Consider the following 26910-nt stretch of genomic DNA (forward strand, 5'->3'; position numbering starts at 1 on the left):
CAGTTGTAAATTGTCGTAGCTGTGTTGGGAAAGTACCAGAGCTCCAAGTACCGATAGAAAGCACTGATGCTCAAATCGTTATAGGCACAGAAAGCTGGCTAAAGCCGGAGATAAGCTCAGCTGAAAGAACCTAACGGTGTTCCGAAACGATAGGCTAAACACAGTTGGCGATGGCGTATTCGTTGCTGTTTATCTGGTAGAGAAATTGAAGTAGATAGTTCCAGTGATTTAGTATGGGCAGAGGCTATTCTTGGCAACCGGAATAAAATAAAAATTGGATCCTGTTACCGAGATCCCAATTCAGATGAGACAATTGCTGAAGGTTTCAAACAAAACTTAAGTTTGATTTCGGACACGTACCCGACTCATAGAATTATAGTTGGTGATGACTTTAATTTACCCTCGATATGTTGCCAAAAATACATGTTTAGTGCCAGAGATACGCATAAAACATCATCCGAAATTGTGCTAAACGCATTCTCTGAAAATTATTTCGAGCAGTTAGTTCATGAGCCCACACGAATAGTAAACGGTTGTGAAAACATACTTGACCTCTTAGCAACAAATAATCCAGAGCTAATAATGAGAATCAAAACCGATACAGGGATTAGTGAGCACACGGTTGTCGTAGCGAGATTCAATATTTTAACACCCAATTCCTCGAAAAACAAACGGAAAAATACCTATTCAAAAGAGCAGATAAAAATTCACTTGACGCCTTCCTGAGAGACAATCTCCACTTCTTCCAAATTAACAATATAACTGTTGACCAGATGTGGCTTGAATTGAAAGAAATAGTATCGGCAGCAAATAAATTAACAAATAACGTAGCTGATCCTTCTTTGTACATAAAACGGGTCAGAACACTGCTGCAGAAACAACGAAAAATATTCCAAATTTAAACGGACGCAAACATTCCAAGACTGGCGACCTTTTACAGAAGATCGAAATTTAGCGCGGACTTCAATGCGAGATGCTTGCAATAGTTTCTACAACGAAACTTTGTCTCGAAACCTCGCAGAGAATCCAAAGAGATTCTGGTCTTACGTGTATGTAAAGTGTGCTATCGGCAAGACACAATTGAGGCCTTCTCTGCGCGATAGCAATGGAAATACTATAGACGACAGTGCTGCCAAAACAGAGTCACTAAACACAACCTTCCGAAATTCGATCGCTAAATAAGACGAGTGACGTAGAAGTAGATATCCTCGGAGTAGTGAAACAACTTCAATCACTTAACAAAAGAAAGTCTTCCGGTCCAGACTGCATCCCAGCTAGGTTCTTTCAGAATATGCTGATACAATAGCACCATACTTAAAAATCATATACAACCGTTCGCTCGACGAAAGATCCGTACCCAAATACTAGAAAGTTGCAAAGGTCATACCAAGGTAGTAGGAGTAATCCGCTGAATTACAGGGCCATATCGTTAACGTCGATACGCAGCAGGATTTTGGAACATATATTGTGTCCGAACATAATGGACTACCTCGAAGCGAATGGTCTATTAACATACAGTCAACACCGTTTAGAAAACATCGTTCTTGTGAAACAAAGCTAGCTCTTTACTCATACGAAGTGCAGAGCGCTACTGGCAAGGGATTTGAAACTGATTTCGTGTTTCTAGATATCCAAAAGGCATTTGACATTGTACCACACAAGCGGCTTGTCGTGAAATGGCGTGGTTATGAAATATCGTCTCAGTTATATGACTGTCGCAGAGGTCTCAGTTCGTAGTAATTGACGAAAAGTCATCGAGTAAAACAGAAGTGATTTCTGGCGATCTCCAAGGTGGTTTTGTAGGCTATATGCTGTTTCTCATCTGTATAAACGATTTAGAAGACAATCTGAGCAGCCGTCTTAGGTGGTTTGCAGGTGACGCTGTCGTTTATCGACCAGTGAAGTCATCAGAAGATCAAAAAAAATTGCAAAACGATTTAGAAAAGATATCTGTCTGTTGCGAAAATTGGCAATTGACCCTGAATAACGAAAAGTGTGACGTCATCCACATGAGTGCTAAAAAAATCCGTTAAACTACGGTTACATGATAAATCAATCAAATCTAAGGGCTGAAAATTCGACTAAATACCTAGGAATTAGAATTACGAACAACTTAAATTGGAAGGAACAGGTAGAAAACGTGTGGGTAAGGCTAACCAAAGACTGCGTTTTATTGGCAGGGCACTTAGAAAATGTAACAGATCTAGTAAAGAGACTGCCTACATTACGCTTGTCGTCCTCTTTTGGAGTACTGTTGCGCGGTGTGGGATTTTTACCTAATAGCATTGACGGAGTACATCGAAAAAGGTCAAAGAAGGGCAGCGCGTTTTGTATTATCGCGAAATAGGTGAGGGAGTGTCACTGAAATGATACAGGATTTGGGCTGGACATCATTAAAGCAAAGGTGATTTTCGCTACTGCGAAATCTTCTCATGGAATTTCAATCTCTAAATTCCTCCTCCGAATGCGAAAATATTTTATTGACGCCTTCCTACGTATGGAGAAACGGCCACCATAATAAAATAAGGGAAATCAGAGCTCGCACCCAAAGATATAGGTGTTCGTTATTTCTGCGCTATGTACGAGACAGGAATAATAGATAATTATTGTGAAGGTGGTTCAATGAACCCTCTGCCAGACACTTAAATATATTTTGCAGAGTATCTATGTAGATGTAGCTGTAGACCTTGGCTTTTGGGACTGTCTGAAAGAGTCTATCGCGATTAGGGTTTGGGAACCACAATTCAGTCCTCCTGGTGGCTACACCCTTAGTAAAGTCTGGGAACTCGCATTGAGTCTGATCAAGAGGATGACGAAGACATCCCACAACGAACTGACTTCGGGTGCAAGAAGAACAACAGTGAAAACGCCACCAGCACATGTGCCTGGTCCCGAAGTTGAGGGAGGGTGTAATTGTGGAGCTGGCGGCGCAAGCGGTCCCCCCCCGCCCCCCTCAATGAGAGCGGACCGCGTAGAGAACGCATAGACCGGGGGAGGCGATATGGTAGGTGGGATGACGTGGGGGGAGGGGGGGAGGAAAATTTTCCAAATGTGTGTGAAATCTTACGGGACTTAATTGCAAAGGTCCTCAGTTCCTAAGCTAACACACTACTTAACCTAAATTATCCTAAGGACAAACACACACACCCATACCCGAGGGAGGACTCGAACCTCCGCCGGGACCAGCCGCAAAGTACATGACTGCAGCGCATTAGACCGCTCGGCTAATCCCGCGCGGCGAGGAAAATGTAAACCCTGCTCAAGCCCCTAGGCATTCACCAAAGCTACAGACCAATTTCGCTGCTGTCATATCAAAGCCCTTACCCAGTTCCTAAAAAACCACAACATTATCACCCTTGAGCAGTTTAGCTTTCGCCCAGAACACAACAGTATCTATCAGTTCCTACCGCTAGTGGAACACGTGTGCACGGTGAGAGATACTAAGCACAGCACTGGTATGATGGTGCCATTTGGACATTACATGATCAACATGACTGATTCGTTCCTGGCAGAGAGAAAGAATTCTGTCAGGTGCGGCAAGCATCTTAGCACGATCAGGAGGAACGCTGTGCTCGGGGTCCTGCAGGTTTCATTTCTGGCCTCACATTATACATACTTTACATCGACGATGTGCCAAATTGGGCAGGAGGTGCAATTCTCCTGTACGCAGATGACATGCCGGGCTATAGAAGCAGCAGAAACGTTAAATTCCTAGCCAGGAAGCTACAAGAACATCTCTGTCACCACCATTTGGTAAAAGATCTGGAAGATTAAGATAAACCCAGACAAAAGCTTTGCAGTATCGTTTACCTACCTCTCAAAACACTGAAAATATCTTCCGGACAGCAGAAACATCATATTTTGAATCGAAACGTTTCGCAAGTGTTTCTGAAATGTCAGAATACGAGAGACTCACAGATTGACAAGTAGGTGACAGTTTCTGAAGAAGTTTAAATATCTCCCAAAACACTACATCTGTGGCAGTCAGAAAATTACAATGGGCGCCAGACTTGTTCCACCTTGCTTAATATGCAGTAACATAGCTACAGTACGTCCAGTGTTCGAATGGCTATATAAATGGCCGTTGGTCCGACCTAAACCAAAAATTTTTTACCTCATGTTCCTAGCTCAAATAGGAACCGAGGAGCAAGACCACTCCTCGAAACCGAGATTCTGCGCTTGGCCTTTTCTTACATATTTATCCAGCCGGATAAACTGAACTTAAAATTTAACGTGGAATCCGAACGACATGTTTCTGGCGACTGCTCACATCGATGAGAGGTGAAGGCTAGGTCAAAAAGAAGAGCGAAAAAAATCAGTGGTCCGACCGACCGAGATTCAAACTGCGACTTTTTCGGTTTCCTGTTAGGCGCTTTACCGCTAGACCACCAGGCCTGACTTTAATATCCATATCTGTAGGTTTTGATGAGTGAGTTTGCGAGTACCAAACTACGATATAAATTTCGGCTTGATACCTTCATCCGTTCCTGAGAAAAAGACGTCTTTAACTGTCGGAGAGGCAGAGAGAAACAGTGATCCTGTAAGAAGTTCTGTTTCAACTGAGTGGATACGGAACCGTAAAAAGGCAGTAAAAGAGAGGAAAAGGAAATGCTATGAGGACAGATGGAAGGCTCGGAAAAAAGGAATAGTGGTGGTGGATGAAATTTTCACTGCCAGTGTTCTGCCACCAAGGTGAGTACAGTTCCAGATCATCAGTCCTTGCACCAATGTCCTGGATTACGCTTCGAACCTGTCAGCAGTATTTCGTGAAATGCGGTCGTTTGACGCTGTTCGTGCTGATCTAACACCTGTCAGATTCTATACCATTGTCCGAAGAGTTTCAAAACGTATCATGATTTTATTCACACAAATCATAAACAGGAGAGGTGAAAGGCGTATCCCTGTAGCACTCCCGTATGTATTCTGCCCAACTCTGATAATTTGACCTATTTTCCTGACATAGATTAAATATATTCAGTGTATAAATTATCGATGTGTTATTGGGCGAATATGAGCGTCTGCTAGAATCTGTAATAATTTATTATGACTTTATGAAAAGCTTGTTTTGAAGTGGACGACGACAGAATGTGTTTCTAGTCTGAATTCTCTATGTTTTTCTATTAAGGACTGAAAACTAGCCATCACATCATGAGCTTCCTTTTCGAAATCCATTTTTCTCCTCTCTCCTGATGCGTCCATAGTGTCTATATAAATCATTTTTCATGATGTTAGCAAACATTTTACACTCCGAGTTTAGTAACCTTATTTCTCAGTAGTTATCACAGTTACTGAAATCATCGTCTTTGAAGATAGGAATAACAATTGATGTAGCTCAGCTCGCAGAGGTATCATCTCCTGATAAGATCATACCTAAGAAAGTTAGGAATCTGTCTATAAATGACTTGCTTACATACTAAAACAGCTCTAAATTCTTTAAATCTTCTCCATGACTTTATTTTTTTTAATTTTTGATAGTTCTTTGAGTTCAAAAGTTGTCAATTTATCCATCGATTTGAAATCTGTAGCATTACAAGTATTGGGTGCATTAATTCATTATTCACATGCATAATTTCATATCGTTTTCGATAAATTTATCTAACACAACAGATACCAATAACAGAGATTTTAGTCATCAATAATATATTTTACTTCACTACTTACAATAGTCAGCCAACACTGAAGTAACTTTTCGATTCCACGACAGTAGAAACCACATGGTTTTGAGACAAAACTCGTCGAGCCATGTTCGGAGTGCATTTTCATTCGGAAAGGAAATTCCTTGAAAGTTGTTCGATAGAGATCGGAAAAGATGAAAACCTGAGGTCGTAAGATGATATCACACTTAAAGTCATGTATAACGAAATACGAGGGTTATTCCAAAAGTAAGGTCCGATTGATTGCCAAATTGAAACCACAGTGAACATCAGAAATGTTTTACTTGTAACAATTAGCTACACCTTTCAGCTACTTCTCTACGTAGTCGCCGTTCTGACTTAGACTTTTGTCATAGCGTTGTACCAACTTTTCAATAGCCTCATCATAGAAGGCAGCCGCCAGTGCTTTCCGCCAATTCTCCACGCTGGCCTACACCTCGTTGTCTGTGTCAAAATGTTGTCTTCAAAGACAGCGGTTCATGTGACCAGAGATGAAACTCAGGGGGAGACAATTGCGGACTGTATTGTGGGTAATCTCACATTTCCATTTGAAAACGATGCAGGAGCATCTTCATTGCCCCTGCAGAATGCGGCTGAGAATTGTCGTGAAGACGAAACAGCACGACAGTTATGTAATGTCGGCTCCATAGCTTCAGGCGAAATATCTCACCAGGCCCTCGTACTTGGCGGCAGACACTATTTTCTAGACATCTTTACGCACTCACTGCGAGCTCAGAAATGAGAAGAGCGACGTGATGCTAACTGGGGTTATACTAGAGACACTACCCAACACATCTGTGCAAAGCTTTATCGGATTTTCATAGTCGTTTCCATTTCGCGACCGATCGGACCTTACTTTTGGAATAACCCTCGTAGTTATCGCATCTAACATCAGACGAGGCACCAATGTTAGCACTGAATAGGGGATCTTAGAGGAATTTTATAGAGGGGACTATGCTCCAGACTGAACGCTGAAAGGCATAATCAGTCTTAAATGATGATGATGTCTTTCGGAGAAATCTTGTTTTGGACTGAAACAGCTGCGGTCTGATGCGTACGTCGCAGTGGTTTGCAAAGTATGGTTGTGGGTGTGGATGCAGAAGTAGATTTAAAAATTACTATTTTCATATAATATGCAATAACATCCCTTTGGAATTTTTAAAATAATTGGGGAAAGTGAGAACCAAACGAGGATTCAGCTTGGTTTATAGAGTGTGTGATAATGAAGGAATACCATCAGACTTTCAAAAAAAGTATAATCCACACAAACAGAAAGACACTAAGGGGTGATATGAGAGAGCTCATGCATCCAAGTTGCCGAGAGGAATAAATAAATAAATATATATATATATATATATATATATATATATATATATATATATATATATATATATATATACAGCGGAAAGAAAGTTGACGCTTTCCTAGATGACGATCAATTATGCTTCCTGAAAGTTAAAGGTGCAAGGGAGGCAGGTATGACGTGACACTTGGAAACGGAAGTAGGACTTGCGAAAAAATCAAGACAAGCCCATAGTACTTTTCCGCCTGGAAAACGCATCGTGCAATATAAAATGCAGTAATATGTTCGAAAGAAGAGAAAAATAAGAAGAGAAAAATAAGAGTAAGCTATAGAGAAAGCCGGTCGGAGTGGCCGTGCAGTTCTAGGCGCTACAGTCTGGAGCTGGGCGACCGCTACGGTCGCAGGTTCGAATCCTGCCTCGGGCATTGATGTGTGTGATGTCCTTAGGTTAGTTAGGTTTAATTAGTTCTAAGTTCTAGGCGACTGATGACCTTAGAAGTTAAGTCGCATAGTGCTCAGAGCCATTTGAACCATTTTATAGAGAAAGACGTGTAGTGTACATTATGTACAAGAACAAAGGGGGAATAATAAGAATGGAACACCAGGAACGAAGTGGTTAGGATAATTAGTGTGTGAAACGAGGATGCATTCTTTCCTCCCTTCTGTTCAACTGAAACATGGAAGAAGCGATGATGGAAATAAAGTTTCAAGAGCAGAATTAAAATCCAGGGTAAAAAATACAAACCACGTGAATGATAAGATTCGTTGATGGTATTGCCATCTTCAGTGAAAGTGAAGAAGGATTAAACACATGTTGAATGGAACGAACAGTGTAAGGAGGACACAAGATGGAATGAGAGTAAACTGATGAATGACCACAGTAATGAATGGTAGCAAAAGTGAGAATAACGAGAAACTTAACATCAAAATTGGGGATCACGAAGTAGATGAAGGGAAATTATTGAACTACACTGGAAGGAAGATAGCACATGACAAACGAAGCAAAGTGGAGATTAGCACAAGCCAAGTGGGTATTTCCATGCAACAGAACTTTACTAGTATCAAAGATCGGCCTTAACCCGAGGAAAAAACTTGTGATAATGCGCATTTAGAATGCGCTACTATGTTGTTATAAATCGCGGAATGTGGGAAAACAAGAAAAGAAGAGAATCGAAGCAAAGTACTTGAAATGTGGTGCTTTGTAGGGATGTTGAAACTTAGGTGGACTGATAAGAAAAGGAATGAGGTGGTTATCTGTAGAATCGGGGAAGAAAGGAAGGTATCGAAGACACTGACAAGAAGAAGGGACATGAAGCCAGGACACCTGTAAAGACTTCAAGGAATACCTTCCAGGATACCATAGGGAGATGTAGGGAAAGACAGAGACGGAATACATCACATAAATAATTGAGGAAGTAAGGTGAAAGTGCTAGTTTGAGATGAAAAGGTTACCACAAGCGAGGAATTCATGAATTTATGGCAGAATACAAAAAAACCAATCAGTAAATTGACAAGTCAAAAAAACAAAAATAAAAAAAAGAAAAGATACTCATAAATATCGAGAAGAGAGAGGCTTATTTGCAGTTCTAGACGCCAGACGCTACAGTGCGAAGTGCCTCTTATCCATAGCGAACTCCGTGGGCGTTAAATAAAAGCAAAGTCTCTCCAGTGGTGGAAGTAATTTCTGTTTGTTGCACGGCGCTTCTTGGAAACAAAGTGGGAGCGCCCAAGGCGCGCGGCCCGGTCTGCGCAAGAGGCAGCTGTTTGCCAATTACTGCGCGCGCGCCGGCTGGCGGCCGCGTGACGTCACTGTTGCTGCTCTGCTGCTCCCTGCTGCCTGCGCGTCCCGTTTATATGCTAATGGCCCCGGCGCAGGCCTTATTTGAATAGCAAAGCCCTCGCGGCCTCAGCCACCCATTACGCGCGCATTGCGCTGCGATCGTTCCTCCCGCCGGCATCCGATGATGCTTTATTGCTGCACCGGGGGACGAAAAGACAGCGAACAAGTGGCGCCGACTCAGACGTACCGAGTTTGGCGCAGTTTGAGGCCGAAATCGTACTGTTATATTAGACCGACACTCTCGGTGTCCTAACGCCAACACTTCAGCGATCTACATGGTTGCTCTAGGATTCACACTAGCGATGTCTTTTTTTGGTTCTACGCCTCTTTTCTGCAGTCGCAGATATGCAAATGATACACTACTGGCTCTTAAAATTGCTACACCAAGAAGAAATGCAAATGACAAACGGTTATTCATTGGATATTCTCGATTTTTATGAGTATCATTTCTTTTTTTTACTTTTGTTTTTTTGACTTGTCAATTTACTGATTGGACTAGAAATGACTGGTGATTACATTTTCACGCAATTTGGGTGCATAGATCCTGAGAAATCAGTACCCAGAACAACCACCTCTGGCCGTAATAACGGCTTTGATACACCTGGGAATTGAGTCGAACAGAGCTTGGATGGCGTGTACAGGTACAGCTGCCCATTGAGCTTCAACACGACACCACAGTTCATCAAGAGTGGTGACTGGCGTATTGTGACGAGCCGGTTGCTCGGACACTATTGACCAGACGTTTTCAGTTGGTGAGAGATCTGGAGAATGTGCTGGACAGGGCAGCAGACGAACATTTTCTGTATCCAGCAAGGCCCGTACGGGACCTGCAACATGCGGTCGTGCATTATCCTGATGAAATGTAGGGTTTCGCAGGGATCGAATGAAGGGTAGAGCCACGGATCGTAACACATCTGAAATGTAACGTCCACTGTTCAAAGTGCCGTCAATGCGAACAAGATGTCACCAAACACGGTGAACCACGAAAATTTACTTTCAAAATCTTTTCTTAAAGAATTTACTTTATTTACTAGCGATTCATCAAGAACGTTAACGCACTATGTGGGCGTGGAAGTGGTTGCCAAGGAGTAACTGATGGGAACAAATTAAATTTCAACCAATGGAAATTTTATTCATAAAAGCCTTTTCAAAAACAGATTTAAAATTTATAAACAGAAAAGCACCCTCGAAATATCAAGTTACAATTTAACAAAAATGAATTTTATTCCTGAAAGCTTTTTGAAAACAGTTTTAAAGTTATAAGCAGAAAAGCACCCACGAACTATCAAGTTACAATTATTCATAGGCAGAATAAAATTTTTTTTGTTACAGTAGGAGCCTTCGGGCTGAGAAGCTTCCTCTCCCTTTCAACACGGCCGTAGCCACGGCCGCTCACAACGACCTCTGAAAAACTACACAGGTGCAAATATGCAACACACCAGATTACTTTAAACTAAAATTTTTAATATCTCACACAAACACATTAAGTATGCACTCACACTAAGAACTTATTTTCCACCGAAAGTGCAATTTGTTTTTAAAAGGGCTCTTACGGTGGAAGGGTGGCAACTTTATAAAAATGACTATTTAAATAAAACCCTTGACATTCAGACTTACATAAAGTGTACAACATGCTCTACATTACACATATACCGCCTCGCAAGATGATAGGCAAGATAAAAACATATTTCAGGAATTCAGCCCTTACCTTAATTCTATACATTCGTTAACACCGAATCCGACAAACATGACAGAGGCAGCTAACAACGTATGGCAGATTGACAGAGGGGGGGGGGGGGGGGCGGGGGTTACGAAACACCCGAATCGCAGATTGCTCTAAACCTCCCCAATTCCACAAGGGAAAAACGGACCACCCAATTCACAATAACCATCTTCTCGCGGGTGGGCAAACGGAGAAGAATGGTGGGGTGACCCCAAAACAAAGCGGCTGGTGACCTCACCAAGGAAACAAGAAAATTTTAACAAGTGAATGAAACAACATGTCTCCAATCACTTCGCCCGCATCTCGTGGTCATACGGTAGCGTTCTCTCTTCCCACGCCCGGGTTCCCGGGTTCGATTCCCGGCGGGGTCAGGGATTTTCTCTGCCTCGTGATGGCTGGGTGTTGTGTGATGTCCTTAGGTTAGTTAGGTTTAAGTAGTTCTAAGTTCTAGGGGACTGATGACCATAGATGTTAAGTCCCATAGTGCTCAGAGCCATTTTCCAATCACTTAACTTCTAATAAACTGCGATTGCTGGCGAAGACATGGCGCAGCACCCCCAACGCTCTCCCGAACCGTTCGCTGCCAGCCGCTTCAACGGACGCAGGAAGGCGCGCCGATCTCCCGTCGCACGGCGTCGCAGCTCGCACTGGCCAGTCCGATGTCGTGGTTCCGCTCCTGTTGCTGTCTTGTGAATCGCGAAGCCACTACCCCTTTCTATACGGCGCTGCCCCCTGGACTCAGGTGGAGACCTCACATGCTCCGACGCTCAAGGCGGACAAGCCATCTCGTGTCTCAGTGCGCGACCAACCAACCAACCAATCCAACCGCCAAGGACGGTTGCCCGAGCAACTCGAGCGGACTGGCAGCCTAACATGCAGACTCAGATGAAGGAACTGAGCCCCGACCGGGCGACCACTAACTATGTTCTGTTACTGGCGGAGTGGCAAGACTCATTTTCTGGCTTAAAGTTTTATCCAAAAGACAGACATACTTGCACTACGACGGCAGACAGACACTGACTGCCCCAAACTAAGCCGGCTGACCAACTGACTAGACTCAGCTTGACAGGCTGACAGACTCCCCCTAGCGAGCTTATAGCGCCCCTAAAATGCAAGTGAACTTGCAACCTTTTTCCTTTTCCACCAGAGTGAGACACCAAAGCTGCGATTTCCACAGCGGCGCCTCCGCCAGAAACGGAGCGCGACTGCTTCACACTACGTGCTGCGGCGCGCTCTTCAAAACAGCAATTTTTACCACGGCTCCCATGGATACGACCATCATGATGCTGTAAACAGAACCTGGATTCATCCGAAAAAATTGACGTTTTGCCATTCGTGCACCCAGGTTCGTCGTTGAGTACACCATCGCAGGCGCTCCTGTCTGTGATGCAGCGTCAAAGGTAACCGCAGCCATGGTGTCCAAGCTGATATCCATGATGCTGCAAACATCGTCGAACTGTTCCTGCAGGTGGTTGCTGTCTTGCAAACGTCCCTATCTGTTGACTCAGGAATCGAGACGTGTCTGCAGGATCCATTACAGCCATGCGGATAAGATGCCTGCCACCTCGACTGCTAGTGATACGAGACCGTTGGGATCCAGCACGGCGTTCCGTATTACCCTCCTGAACCCACCGATTCCATATTCTGCTAACAGTCATTGGATCTCGACCAACGCGAGCAGCAATGTCGCGATACGATAAACCACAATCCCGATAGGCTACAATTCGACGTTTATCAAAGTCGGAAACGTGATGGTACGCTTTTCTTCTCCTTACACGAGGCATCACAACAACAACGTTTCACCAGGCAACGCCGGTGAACTGCTGTTTGTGTGTGAGAAATCGGTTGGAAACTTTCCTCTTGCCAGCAAGTTGTAGGTTTCGCCACCGGCGCCAACCTTGTGTGAATGCTCTGAAAAGCTAATCATTTGAATATCACAGCATCTTCTTCCTGTCGGTTAAATTTCGCGTCTGTAGCACATCTTCGAGGTGTAGCAATTTTAATGGGCAGTAGTGTATAAATTAGATACAGTCTTTTGCGATTGTGTTGGAAGTCTTACAAGGGTACTCCGATTACTCGTTACCACGCATTTCGTCCGGATTTACGATATATGCAGTTCTTGGTCATAAATTAAAGAGACTGGAGTTGCTCTCTACTAAAAGTACGGTTCGGTAGTTTCGGTACATGATAGGATTACCGGTAGTATTGGTAGAGAAGGGAAAATGAATGTGTGTAAGAGCAAATGGGAAACGACGTCTTCTCTTTGATCTTTGTTTGCTTCTGTGTTTGTTTTGCATATAATTAAAACTGAACATATTTTAGCATACGTTCACTGTGTATTCTATAACCTTAAAAAGTGTAAATTATATTTTATAGGTAGTAAAAGTCAGTTAACCACATAACTTGTGCGTTCGTATGTAACCAAAGCAATTACTTTTGACGCAAGTACAGTTTACATGCACAAATTGTTATCACTGATGAGGGTGACACCTACTAACAGAAACATGTTTTATATAAGCTCGATGAAGTACTGTAATGGTGTTTGATTTTTTTTTGTCTTGTGGTTGTTTAATGTTAAATTTTTCTTTTGAGGAAGTTGCGTTCCTAGCGTTATATGTAAATCTGTTTATCGTTTTTTGATATTAATGTGATATCCCTCAGTTTGACGTTACAAATCAAGAAGTTTCGAATAAAATCTGAACTAAGCATTGACAGTTTCAATTTTTCTATAAATACTGTATGCTCTTAACTAACAGTCAGGAAGATTACTTTGTAGAACAAAATTGTTCCATAGGTTTCATTGAGTTTTAAATGTCGTCGCTTAATATTTAGATGGTACACCGCTTCCGGTTTCCAGCAGATTCTAGTAAGAAACTGATTCCACGTGCGGACAAAGTGACCAAAATGAGTTAATGACCGATAGGTATGCAACGCACCTAACGCACAGGTAAAGCACGAACAATTTAGCAGACCATGGCTACTACGAAAACTACCACAGTCTGCACTTAATTATGGTAGTCTACGGTAGCCTACAGTACTTTTACAGCTCTGAAAGATACAGAAGTGGGAGATCCAGACGGCCAAGTATTCAGGAAACTATGTTTGGTGTGGCTTGGGTGAGGCATGAGCCGTTCATGTTAGCTTCGTTTCCAGGCAGCGGCTGACGTCGCAGAAAGATTACACAACGCCATTCCAAGTGATAATAAATGTGATGAACGTGACGTTGTAAGTCCTTTCATGCAATTACATTAAGCCTGTCATACTAATTTGGCTCTTTGCTGGTCAATAGCGCTTAGAATTTAATGTAGTAACTTTACGCGCTTATCCAAGCGTAGTCATGAAACACTATCACCGACCCCAAGTAATTGAAAAATGGGTTATTCATCTCCCATATTTTTAGCCTGTTTCTAGCTGATGGTATTTCGTCTGGCCTGCGTGCATGCCTTTTGAGCATCCGTCGAATTTACTATCCCACATATATAGTTCCAGCCTATCCACGTTCTATAGTTCTACGAAATCGTCCTCGTGCTAGGACATTATACCTACACACAAATGAACTTCCTGCGTCTTTGACCCGGTCATCGGATCATTTTCGTAACACATTTTATGTCAATCACATTGAAGAAACGATTTCTCAATTTGAGCACGCGTGTTCCTTTCTGACATTCTCAAAGCCTAACTGCCGGCGCCACCTCGGTTTACCTGAGAGCCCGCGGCCCTGGGGTGAGGAAGCACGCTTCTGACGTTTGAGCTAACAAGGGAACCTCCCCATCGCACCCCACTCAGATTTAGTTGTAAGTTGGCACAGAGGACAGGCCTTGAAAAACTGAACACAGATCAATCGAGAAAACAGGAAGAAGTTGTGTAGAAGTATGAAAAAAATTAGCAAAATATACAAACTGAGTAGTACATGCGGAGGATAGGCAACATCAAGGAAAGTCTGAACTCAGGAGCGCCGTGGTTCCGTGGTTAGCGTGAGAAGTTGTGGAACGAGAGGTCCTTGGCTCAAGTCTTCCCTGGAGTGAAAAATTTACATTCTTCATTTTCGCAAAGTTATGATCTGTCCGTTCGTTCACTGATGTCTCTGTTCACTTTAATAAGTTTACTGTGTGTGTGTTTTGCGACCGCACCGCAAAACCGTGCGATTAGTAAACTAAAGGACGTGGCTCTCCAATGGGAACCGAAAACATTTGATCACAAGGTCATAGGTCCACCGATTCCTCCTCAAGGAAAACACGTCTGATATATTCTATACGACACTGGTGACGGCATGTGCGTCACATGACAGGAATATGTTGTCGACCCACCGAACTTGTACACTTGGCGGATGGGTAAAAAGATTCTTCTACCCTGCCCGATTTAGGTTTTCTTGTGGATGTGATAATCACTCCAGAAAAAGTTATGAAAACATAAGAGTTTGTCACATAAACTGCAACAAATGAATGCAACAGTTTCACAGTCGCACAGTTTTCCCTGTGCTCTGTCAAAACATATGTTTTTAACGTTTTCAAATTTTTCCGTGTGTAGACCGTCAAATCCTGCATATGCCCAAGCAAATCTGAACATGTCCTGGAATTTTGGAGAGCGAAGTTGATTATGTGTGAGTGCCTGAACTTTGATAATTGTCTGAAAATAAAAAATTAAACTCTTTACTCGAGGGAAGATTTGAACAAAGAACCTCTCGTTCTGCAGCTGCTCACGCTAATCACGGGACCACGGGCACTTCTGAGCTCACGCTCTCCTGTATGTTGCTTATGTTCCACATGGACTACTCAGTTTGTATATTATGCTTATTTTTTTCATAGTTCCACACAACTTCTTCCTGTTTTCTCGATTGATCTGTGTTCAGTTTTTCAAGGCCTATCCACTGCGCCAACTTATAACTAAATCTGAGGGGGGTGCGATGGGGAGGTTCCCTTGTAAGTACAGCTATTGGCATGGTACACACGTGCCCTTTATTTTACATTTTATCCGAGTCTTTTGCCCTTTTGGGCGTTCTGTATTAATGTTGGACCATGCCTCTTTAGGCAGTTTGTAGTTTTAGTGTGTTTCGAAGAAGGCGTCGTAATCCGTGCCGAAACCTAGGTCAACATTCGGCTTCTGTTTGCAATCGAGGCGAATTCTTTATAATCATTAAATTATTTACGATTCCTGACGCGCTGCAATATTAAAACTTCTCATACGTAAAAAGTAATTTCGTGAATCTCCGTAGTTAATACTGATGCTTCTGTAGATAGCAAGAAGGATTGTCTCCAACTTGTCTGGTCATCAAAACATGTAGTTCCTGCAGGTTTCTCAGTGTTTTAATTAGCCAGATCAGCATTTCTTTCGTCTTTTTTTGACCATTTCATTTGTTTCTGGATCTAAGGTACCTGTCCTAGAAAACCGTAATTTATTCTGAATACACGTTTTGCAGGAAAATAATCCTCAGCATTGTTAGCTATTTTAATGCAAACGTTGATGTTGTGCATTAAATTATTTGCACGGTGCGACATTACAAACACTTAACAAATACGCCACAATTAACTCAGCCCGTGGATGATTTGGATTGTGGGAACTCCGTCTATGACTAAAGAATCACTGAGCCTGAAAGAAAAACATACCGAACCTTACTGTCACAATCGCGCTCATATTTGTAATCTTTGTTAAAAATTATTATCGCAGCTATTTTTGTCATTTTCAAACAATTTTATGACAGTCATATTGTGACAAATTATTTTTATTTTCGTCTAAACGTATCATCTTCAGGTAATTTGACCTATCTGACGCAAATATGCGATCCTTTTTGTATGAGTTACATATTGTTTTTCTTATATGAAGTCTCTTATTTTGAAATTTGGTAAATGTCCTAATATTATCAGACACTATTAAGTATAATCGTATGTACTTCTTGTGCAGCGTTTGCATTACCTTTAGATGGTAATCCTGGGTTCCTGCCTCTTAAAACAATGAAGCACGTGACATTGCATATTATTATCAGACACTATTTGTTTCGCCAATTGGATATTTAATTTCAAGAGGAAGTATAATACTAACATTATAAACCAGAAGTCTTTATTGTCTAGAAAACATTATATATTTTTTCTAAAACAGAGAAATGATAAGTTAGACCAAAATATTTGGCTCTGTTGAGTCAATAATTAAATATTTAGATCGTGTAATACATTTAAGGCGTCTAAGGCTGAGTTCATATGCGACATTCTCAAGCTCTCATTTTGTGAGGTGATCCGGTACTTAAATTATAAATGAAAATTATGAATTACCTCTTCAAAATCGTATACATAAGTACGTTATAAAGTAAAATTCCATAATACAGTCTCGATGACAACAGGAGTTTATTTAGATGGGCAACCGGTTTCGGTCTATAATTTGGTCCATCTTTGATGTGTATGCCCCATAATGGCGACTGAGCAGTAGACATCCGTGTTCTTACGGGTATTCCTCCTCCAAGCGCCACCAGTTGTCATCATGGGGCTTACGACTTGAAGATGGTGTAAATTATAGTTCGAAACCGGTTGCCAACATAAATAAACTACTGTTCCCATCGAGACTGTTTTTCTAAATTTTAACGCTCCATTAATAGAATCCTTTCTAAAATTTATTTCTTAAAATAAGTTATGCATATCATCTCAATGTAAGGCAACTGTTCAACCAGAGTGGCACATTGTGCGAAGGGAGATCTTACTCTGGGTTTCCTACACACACACTTCTGTTATATATTTAACAGATGTGTCACCAGTGTGTGATTGAAATTGCGTGGCAACTGGGAAAGTAACGATACAGACGTATACACAGCGGGTTCTCGAATGACTCCATGAGCTCTTTTCTGTCGTCGAGGAATTGAACGACTGCTAATACGTACATCAGAAAAAGTTTAGCATCACCCCGGTTCCGAGAACTCTGAAGACAGATGTTGACTATGGATACTGTATCACAGACACAGTCCCTTTGACCCTTCAGAGATGTCACTAGACCCGCCCAGAGATGTAAACAACCGTGCATGAGCAGCACCTATTAGACAGAGGGGGCCCGACAGCCGATCAGTTCCAGTCAATTCAACAGGAAGGAGGTACACGGCTTGTGTTGTCTGTAGTTCAACCATGCCTAGACGGTCAATACTTCGGTTCCATCGCGTCCGCGTTGTTACTTTGTGCAAGGAACGGCGCTCAACAAAGAAAATGTCCAGGCGTCTCGGTGTGAACCAAAGTGATGTTGTTCGGACACGGAGGAGATACAGACAGACAGGAATTGTCGGTGACATGCCTCACGCAGGCCGCCCAAGAGCTACTACTGCAGTGGATGACCGTTACCTACGGATTATGGCTCGGAGGAACCCTGACAGCAACGCCCCCACGTTGAATAATGCTGTTCGTGCAGCCACAGGACGTCATGTCACGACTCAAACTGTGCAATAATCAGCCGCTTGATGCGCAACTTCTCCCGACGTCCATGGCAAGGTCCACCTTTGCAACCACGACACCATGCAGCGCTGTACAGATGGGCCCAACAACACGCCGAAAGGAACGCTCTGGATTGGCATTACTTTCTCTTCACCGATGAGTGTCGCATATGCCTTCAACCAGACAATCGACGGTGACGTGTTCAGAGGCAACCCGGCCAGGCTGAACGCCTTAGACACTCTCGAGCCAGTGCAGCAAGGTGGAAGTTCCGTGCTGTTTTGGGGTGGCATTGTGTGGTGCCGACGTACGCAGCTGGTGGTCATGGAAGTTGCCGTAATGGCTGTACGATACGTGAATGCCATCCTCCGACCGATAGTGCATCCATATCGGCAGCCTTTTGGTGAGGAATTCGTATTCATGGACGATAGTTCGCTCCCCCATTGTGCTCATCTTGCGAATGACTTCCTTCAGGATAACGACATCGCTCGACTAGAGTGGCCCGCATGTTTTCGAGACATGAACCCTATCGCACATGACTGGGATGGATTGAAAGGGGCTGTTTATGGACGACGTGACCCACCAACCACTCTGAGCGATGTACGCCGAATCACCGTTGAGGAGTGGGACAATCTGTACCAACAGTGCCTTGATGAAGTTGTGGATAGTATGCCACGACGAATACAGGCATGAATCAATGCAAGAGTAGGTGCTACTGGGTATTGGAGATACAGATGTGTACAGCAATCTGGACCAGCACCTCTGAAAGTGTCGCTGTATGGTGGTGCAACATGCAATGTGTGGTTATCATGAGCAATAAAAATGGCGGAAATGATGTTCATGTTGATCCCTATTCCAATTGTCTGTACAGTTTCCGGAACTCGCAGAACCGAGGTGATGAAAACTTGTTTTCGATGTGTGTACAATCGGATCGTTGCTTACAGAGGCTTCGCTAGCTATACTGCAAAATAGTTTCGCGTATGTGCGTGCCTATGCAGTGTAGCGCCGCATTCAATAAAAATTTCTTCGCATAAGATAATGAAGTGTAACTAAATTTTGGAAGTTGTCTCGTACTATTGCAAAAACCCTGACAGGATCATAATACGCGGATGTATCGGGTTCTACAATAAATATTAAGATCGTATTATATATTTAAGTTGTCTAAGGCGCTTACAACGCAGGTGTCACAGCCTCATGTAGTATTTGACGTAATCCAATACTCTAATTATTAACCATCTACATCTACATCTACATGATTACAATTCACAATTAAGTCCCTGGCAGAGGGTTCAATGAACCACCTTTAAGCTACTTCTCTACCGTGCCACTCTCGAAATGTGTGTGGGAAGAACGAACACACAAATCGTTCCGTGCAAGCTCTGATTCCCCTTGGTGATGACTATTTTTCTCTATGTAGGTGGGCGCCAACAAAATACTTGCACTTTCTGAGGATAAAGTTTGTGATTTAAATTTCATGACAATGTCACGTCGCAGGAGAAGCGCCTCTGTTTTAATGACTCTCGCCCCAATTCGTGTATCATATCCGGTACTCTCCCACCCCTATTTTGCAATAATACAGAACAAGCTTGTCCATCTTTGAGCTTTTTCGATGTTCTCCGTCAATCCTGTCTCATGTAGATCCCACACCACATAGCAATATTTTAGAAGAGGTCGGACAAGCATAGAGTAAGCAGTCTCTTTAGTGGCCCTGTTACGCTTTCTAAGTGTTCTGCAATAAATCGCAGAGTTTGGTTCGCTTTCCCCACAACATTATATATGTGATAGTTCCCATTTAAGTTATTCATGATTGTAATTACTAAGTATTTAGCTCAGTTTACAGAATTTAGATTTGTGTGATTGATCATGTGATTAAAATTTAGCTGATTCTTCTCAGTACTCATATGGATTACTTAATACTCTTCATAATTTAAAATTAATTCACACTAGTTGCACTATACAGATATTTCGTCTAAATCATTTTGCAATTCGTTTTGATCTCCTGGTGACTTTACACGACAGTAAATGACAGCATCAACTGCAAACAGTCTAAGAGGGCTGCTCAGATTGTCTCCTAAATCGTTTATGTAGATCAGCAGCAACAGAGGGCCTACAACGCTTCCTTGGGGAACGTCAGGTATTACTTCTGTTTTACTTGATGACTTTCTGTCAGTTATTACCTTTCTGACAGGAAATCACGAATCCAATCAGACAACCAAGACGATACTCCATAGGCATGCAGTTTAATTAGAAGTCGGTTTTGCGGAAGGGCGTCAAAAGCCTGCGGGAAATCTAAGTTTGACGGCCGCTGTCGGTAGTGCTCATTACTTTGTGAGAATAAAGAGCTACTTGTGTTTCACGAAAGCAACATTTTCGCAATCCGTGCTGGCTACATGTCAATAAATCGTTTTCTTCGATGTGATCCATGATGTTAGAACGCAGTATATGTTCCAAAATCCTACTGCAAATCGACGTTAGTGATAAGTGTGTGTGAGTGTGTTTGTTTGTGTGTGTGTGTGTGTGTGGGGGGGGGGGGGGTAATTTAGCGGATTACTCCTACTCACTTCTCGGGTATTCGTTTCACTTGTGCAGCCTTGAAGTCTTAACCACTAGTGTTAATTGAGTATTGAAAATTGTACATTACTGACAAAACCCTAAAACGACAAGTTACAGGAACAAAATACAGTATGTGTCTGTATCGGGCACTTCATTAAGTATCTAGATCGTGTAATACATATATGGTGTTTAACGTGGTTACAGTTGAGGTGCTACAGCTTCGATTACTCTTAATGCGAGATAATGTAGTACTCAGTACTTAGCTATGTAGGTGAGTTGCAATTGAAACACGTCAGTCTTTGTACTGCTTGTGTGGTCTAATCCAAGTGTTTCCAGGCTGCGCGCTAACAGGCGATGTGGCGGTGTGCCGGCAGGTTTCACGGGCATGAACTGTGAGTACGAGTACAACGAGTGCGAGTCTTCGCCGTGCATGAACGGCGGCACCTGCACGGACCAGGTGGGCCGCTTCTCGTGCGCCTGCGGCCGCGGCTACACCGGCAACAGGTGCCAGGTCAAGGTGAGTGCCCCTGCTGGCCCGCTGCCCGCCACGCGCACCGTGGCCCACCGGTATTGACGCCCAGCTCACGGTTATACTGCTGGGGGAAGGTCTACCTCCTGTAGATGATGGCTATTTCACTTCTCTCTATACTACATTGATAGGAAATAACTAAATTTTGTGGAAGAACTTGAGCCTTCGATACCGCTCGTTGTCTCTGACCCATGACGCAGTGTGTGTGGGTGAGGTGATATAAGTGTGGGATGTTGCTTTGTTTTGATTTGGGCGCTAGTAGAATCAGTTGATGGTGGGTTTTGTGATATTGGGTTTGCAGATAGATGTGGATTGTAATGATACGGGAAGGTTATTAAATCTACAACTATTCGAACAGAAGATAATGATATTTATTGTGTTCACTCTGTGTCTGAACAAGTACTTCGAATGTTCCTTTGGTATTATGTTACAGTTAAATATTAGCTATGTAGGCAATGCTGTTCACCACTGAAGGTTATATGAGACTGTGACAGAAAACTAGATAAAAAATAAAGAAGATAACGAGCTCACGCTCCTGATCAGTCTGAGCATAAATTATCTGTGATTGTCTTAGTAACAAGCATAAACCGTCATTAAAATGTACGTGATCTTGGAGTTGAGTGTCGATACATCTTTCGTCGAGAGGGGAGAGGTCGATGTTCTGCCTGATTTTATCCAGACACATAACGTACCTGTCATGTACTTGTCATGCGTGTCCGTATTCACGACAGTAGCCAGCCAAACCCCGCAGGCAGAAGAAAGACACTTATGCAGCGCATTCGATGCGAAGTATTTGATCACCCACCACACAACCCATACTTGGCTATATCGATCTTCATCTCTTTGCTCATATGGCTATGAGGACATGAGGACAGCATTTTGGCACAGACAATGAGCTGCAGGCAGCGTCCAGAATTGGCGGAAAGCAAAGGCCACTGTCTTTTATGATGAGGGTACCCGGAAGTTGGTATCAACCTACAACAAATATCTATGTTGGAGCGGCGACTTTGTAGAGAAGTAGCCGCTAGCTCTAGCTAAATTTTGAACATAAAAAGATTTTTGTTTTCACTGTGGTTGCCATTTAAAATCTTGAAAAAAAAAAAAATAGGCTGATTTCCAAGAATGTTTGCCTAACGAATCCGCCGGTCCCACAGGATAGATATCGAACATGCGTTCTAAATCGATCACGCGACTGTGGTGGCGGGAGTTATGACGAGTGTTTAGAGTGGTCGCTGCAGCAACGACAAAAGAAGAATGTTGATTACGATACTTGTAATTACGAAGGGAATAACTAATCTCACTCGTCACCGACGTTGTCGTCATGAGCAAGTCCATTTGACATGTTTGCTACGGGAAGGATTCCCTTCTTGCCATAACCTGGGTAGACTCTGCCAATGTCACGCAAAAATATGGGTACAGTGTCACATGCGTCAACTTTTCATTTCTTCCGCAAGTTACGGAAATACAGAAACTGAAGCAAGTAGAGTTCGTCCATTTCTCCTGAATTCCCTTCTCTTTTAACGGAAAATTTCACTGATTTCCACAGCAGGACGTTCTGAGTGTGCACACTTGGGTCACCACAAGGCACAAACCCTACAGAGTAGTTGACGAACTCGTGGTTGCTCTGCTTTCAGTGACTTGTAGGACTGAATGCCGTCTGTAATCGCTTTCCTACTGGCCATATAAAGTGCTTTATCAAACCGACTATAGTTACCTTCTCTTTGGAGGTCACTCTTACCACAAAGCACTCTCGGCACTCTCATTCTACGCCCCTGAATGCCCAAATATGTTTGATTTCATTTTTTGAAAGTCGTACTCTCTAGTTTTTCCTCCTTGCTCGATGCTAATCGTCCACTTCAACAATTTTATTTGGTCCACGTATCGGTATACTGTCGTTCGTCACTATCACATAACAGACTTATCTGCAAAACCCGAAATAGTTGCGCACGGTATTGGTAGGTAAGTCAGTTTCCGATGCTGTTACTTCCAGCGTGTAATCCCTAATTGAGCAAGATACAAAAATTATGCTGGTCTGGATCGATAATTTTGAATAGTCAGACCATGTATTTTTCCTTATAGTCGTTCGTTTACCACAGTTTCCACAATCAAATTGTGTGCGACTGGGGCCTCCCGTCGGGTAGACCGTACGTCGGGTGCAAGTCTTTCGATTTGACGCCACTTCGGCGACTTGCGCGTCGATGGGGATAAAATGATTATGATTAGGACAACACAACACCCAGTCCCTGAGCGGAGAAAATATCCGACCCAGCCGGGAATCGAACCCGGGCCCTGAGGATTGACATTCTGTCGCGATGACCACTCAGCCCCGGTAGGGGGCGGACAATGAAATTGTAAAGCTATTTCACTAACAGAACTCTTCTAAGGAACTTTTATAGACTTCACCCCACCACTGTCTACATAGTCTCTTCTTTCGTCATCCGGTATTAGTCCATAACTACGGAAAAAATTCAAACACTTCACATTACATAAACTTGGAATTAGATTCTTGCATACCAGGCAATCGGCCGCAGAAACGTCTACGACACCATACATCTGAACTCTCTACCGACATAAATCTTATGCTTCCATAGTAACTTACAAATAATTTATCATAACTCCCGCCATCACAGTTGCATGATCGATGTACAACCGCCGCGTTCGATATCTATCTTGTGAGGCCCGAGGCTTCGATGGGCAAACATTCTTAGAAGTAAGCCCTAGTACTTTTATGTGATGCAAACGGATGATGTCATGCTCACCATTTTGCAATCATGTTTTTGTTATCCTTCAGGTCTTATGATGACCTATGACCTCAGCAGTTTAGTACCATAAGATGTTACCATAAGATCTTACCTTATGATGACGTCATCGGTCAAAGTCGATGCGGGCTATCGAAAGCTTCAGCATTTCTAATGTTACTTATTATATTTACAGTGCACATGCAATACAGCAGTAAGAATACATAGAACACGTGGTTAAAAGAGGAAGAACATAACTACCGTACCACGAAAGAATTATACAAATGATACGGAAATTGGTAGATGTGATGCGCACGTACAGACAAACAGATAATTACTGTTTCGGAAAAAGAGAAAGAAATTGAGCCTTATGCAAGCAGGTATTCGGCTTCACATTGATACACAGAGCTGCTGGATGTTCTCCTGAGAGATATCGCTCCAACTTCTGTGCAATCTACGCTTTAGATCGTCAAAGAATCTAGTTTGTTCGAGGGTCCTGTCAATAAGGCTCCGAGCGTTCTCAATTGGGGAGAGATTTGGCGATCTTGTTGGAGAAGGTAGTGTCTGAGAAGCACGAAGACAAGCAGTAAAACCTTTTGCTTGTGAGAGTAGATATTATCTTTCTGAAATGTACGCCCAGTATGGCTTCCTACCAAGGGCAACAAACCGGGGCACAGAGTATCGGCGACGTAAGACTGTGCTGTAAGGGTGCTGCGAATGAGAACCAGAAGGATATTGCTGCGAAATGAAATGTTTACCCAGACCACCACTTCGGGTTGCTGGGTTGCTAGACTGTATAGTAGTCCACAGTTAGGTTGGTAACCCATCGCTGTCCAGGGTGACTCCAGACACGTCTTCGGTCTCGAATCTCATTGATTGGAGTAGATTTGATTTCAGCGATGAGTTCCTCTTCGAATTGAGCCCTGATGCCCAGCGAAGACTTGTCTGAAATTGGCACAGGCAGTAGTGGGATACCAACCTGCCAGTCGCCCACCATTAAGACCGACAACCATTTCACCTTCCGGCAGACCCCGTTGATTGTCATCCGCTGTTCCCTTACAGCACAACGGTACTTCTACGATATTCTACGTCCATTTCGTTGCCCTTCTGGCCAATCCTTTCTGGGCTCATATTTCAACAAATAATTCTCTTCCGCACATGTCCGAAATTTCTACTGCTTATCTTCATTCTTGCCAAGACCTACCTTTGCCAGCACTGTCGCCAGATCTCTCCTCAATTGAGAAAGTTTGGGGCATTATAGGTTGTTGTTGTTGTGGTCTTCAGTCCTGAGACTGGTTTGATGCAGCTCTCCATGCTACTCTATCCAGTGCAAGCTTCTTCATCTCCCAGTACCTACTGCAGCCTACATCCTTCTGAATCTGCTTAGTGTATTAATCTCTTTGTCTCCCTCTACGATTTTTACCCCCCCCCCCCCCCCCACGCTGCCCTCCAGTACTAAATTGGTGATCCCTCGATGTATCAGAATATGTCCTACCAACCGATCCCTTCTTCTAGTCAAGTTGTGCCACAAGCTCCTCTTCTCCCCAATTCTATTCAATACCTCTTCATTAGTTATGTGATCTACCCATCTAATCTTCAGCATTTTTCTGCAGCACCACATTTCGAAAGCCTCTATTCTCTTCTTGTCTAAGCTATTTATCGTCCACGTTTCCCTTCCATATATGGCTACACTCCATACAAATACTTTCAGAAACGACTTCCTGACATTTAAATCTGTACTCGATGTTAACAAATTTTTCTTCTTCAGAAACGCTTTCCTTGCCATTGCCAGTCTACATTTTATATCCTCTCTACTTCGACCATCATCAGTTATTTTGCTCCCAAAATAGCAAAACTCCTTTACTACTTTAAGTGTCTCATTTCCTAATCTAATTCCCTCAGCATCACCCGACTTAATTCGAATACATTCCATTATCCTCGTTTTGCTTTTCTTGATAATCATCTTATACCCTCCTTTCAAGACACTGTCCATTCCGTTCAACCGCTCTTCCAAGGCCTTTGCTGTCTCTGACGGTATTACAATATCATCAGCGAACCTCAAATTTGTTATTTATTCTCCATGGATTTTAATATGTGCTCCGAACTTTTCTTTTGTTTCCTTTATTGCTTACTCAATATACAGATTGAATAACATTGGGGATAGGCTACAACCCCGTCTCACCCCCTTCCCAACCACTGCTTCCCTTTCATACCCCTCTACTCTTATAACTACCATTTGCTTTCTGCACAAGTTGTAAATAGCCTTTCGCTCTCTGTATTTTACCCCTGCCATCTTCAGAATTTGAAAGAGAGTATTCCAATCAACATTGTCAAAAGCTTTCTCTAAGTTTACAAATGCTAGAAACGTAGGTTTGCCTTTCCTTAATCTTTCTTCTAAGATAAGTCGTGGGGTCAGTACTGCCTCATGTGTTCCAACATTTCTACGAAATCCAAACTGATCTTCCCCGAGGTCCCCTTCTACCAGTTTTTCCATTCGTCTGTACAGAATTCGCGTTAGTATTTTGCAGCCGTGACTTATTAAATTGATAGTTCGGTAATTTTCACACCTGCTTTCTTTGGGATTGGGATTATTATATTCTTCTTGAAGTCTGAGGGTATTTCGCCTGTCTCATACATCTTGCTCACCAGATGGTAGAGGTTTGTCAGGACTGGGTCTCCCAAGTGTGTCAGTAGTTCCAATGGAATGTTGTCTACTCCCAGCGCCTTTTTTCGACTCAGGTCTTTCATTGCTTTTGAAACTCTTCACGCAGTATCATATCTTCATCTACATGCTCTTCCATTTCCATAATATTGTCGTCAACTACATCGCCCTTGTATAGACCCTCTATATACTCCTTCCACCTTTCTGCTTTCCCTTCTTTGCTTAGAACTGGGTTTCCATCAAAGCTCTTTATATTCATGCAAGTGGTTCTCCTTTCTCCAAAGGTCTCTTTAATTTTCCTGTAGGCAGTTCCTATCTTACCCCTAGTGAGATAAGCCTCTACATCCCTACATTTGTCCTCTAGCCATCCCTGCTTAGCCGTTTTGCACTTCCTGTCGATATCATTTTTGAGACGTTTGTATTCCCTTTTGCCTGCTTCATTTACTGCATTTTTAAATTTTCTCCTTTCATCAATAAAATTCAATATTTCTTCTGTTACCCAAGGGCTTCT

The 26910-nt window shown here is 42.8% G+C and overlaps 1 protein-coding gene across 1 annotated transcript in view; it reads left to right on the forward strand.

Moving 5' to 3' along the window:
• LOC124778265 (delta and Notch-like epidermal growth factor-related receptor) overlaps positions 1-26910 on the forward strand; it is a 561289-nt gene that overhangs the window by 446998 nt on the left and 87381 nt on the right. Inside the window, exon 8 of the mRNA XM_047253631.1 lies at positions 20845-20987. Coding sequence (XP_047109587.1) covers positions 20845-20987 — 143 coding nt within the window. The remainder of the gene's footprint in view (positions 1-20844; positions 20988-26910) is intronic.

Source organism: Schistocerca piceifrons, chromosome 1 (genome assembly GCF_021461385.2).
Source record: "Schistocerca piceifrons isolate TAMUIC-IGC-003096 chromosome 1, iqSchPice1.1, whole genome shotgun sequence".
NCBI lineage: Eukaryota > Metazoa > Arthropoda > Insecta > Orthoptera > Acrididae > Schistocerca > Schistocerca piceifrons.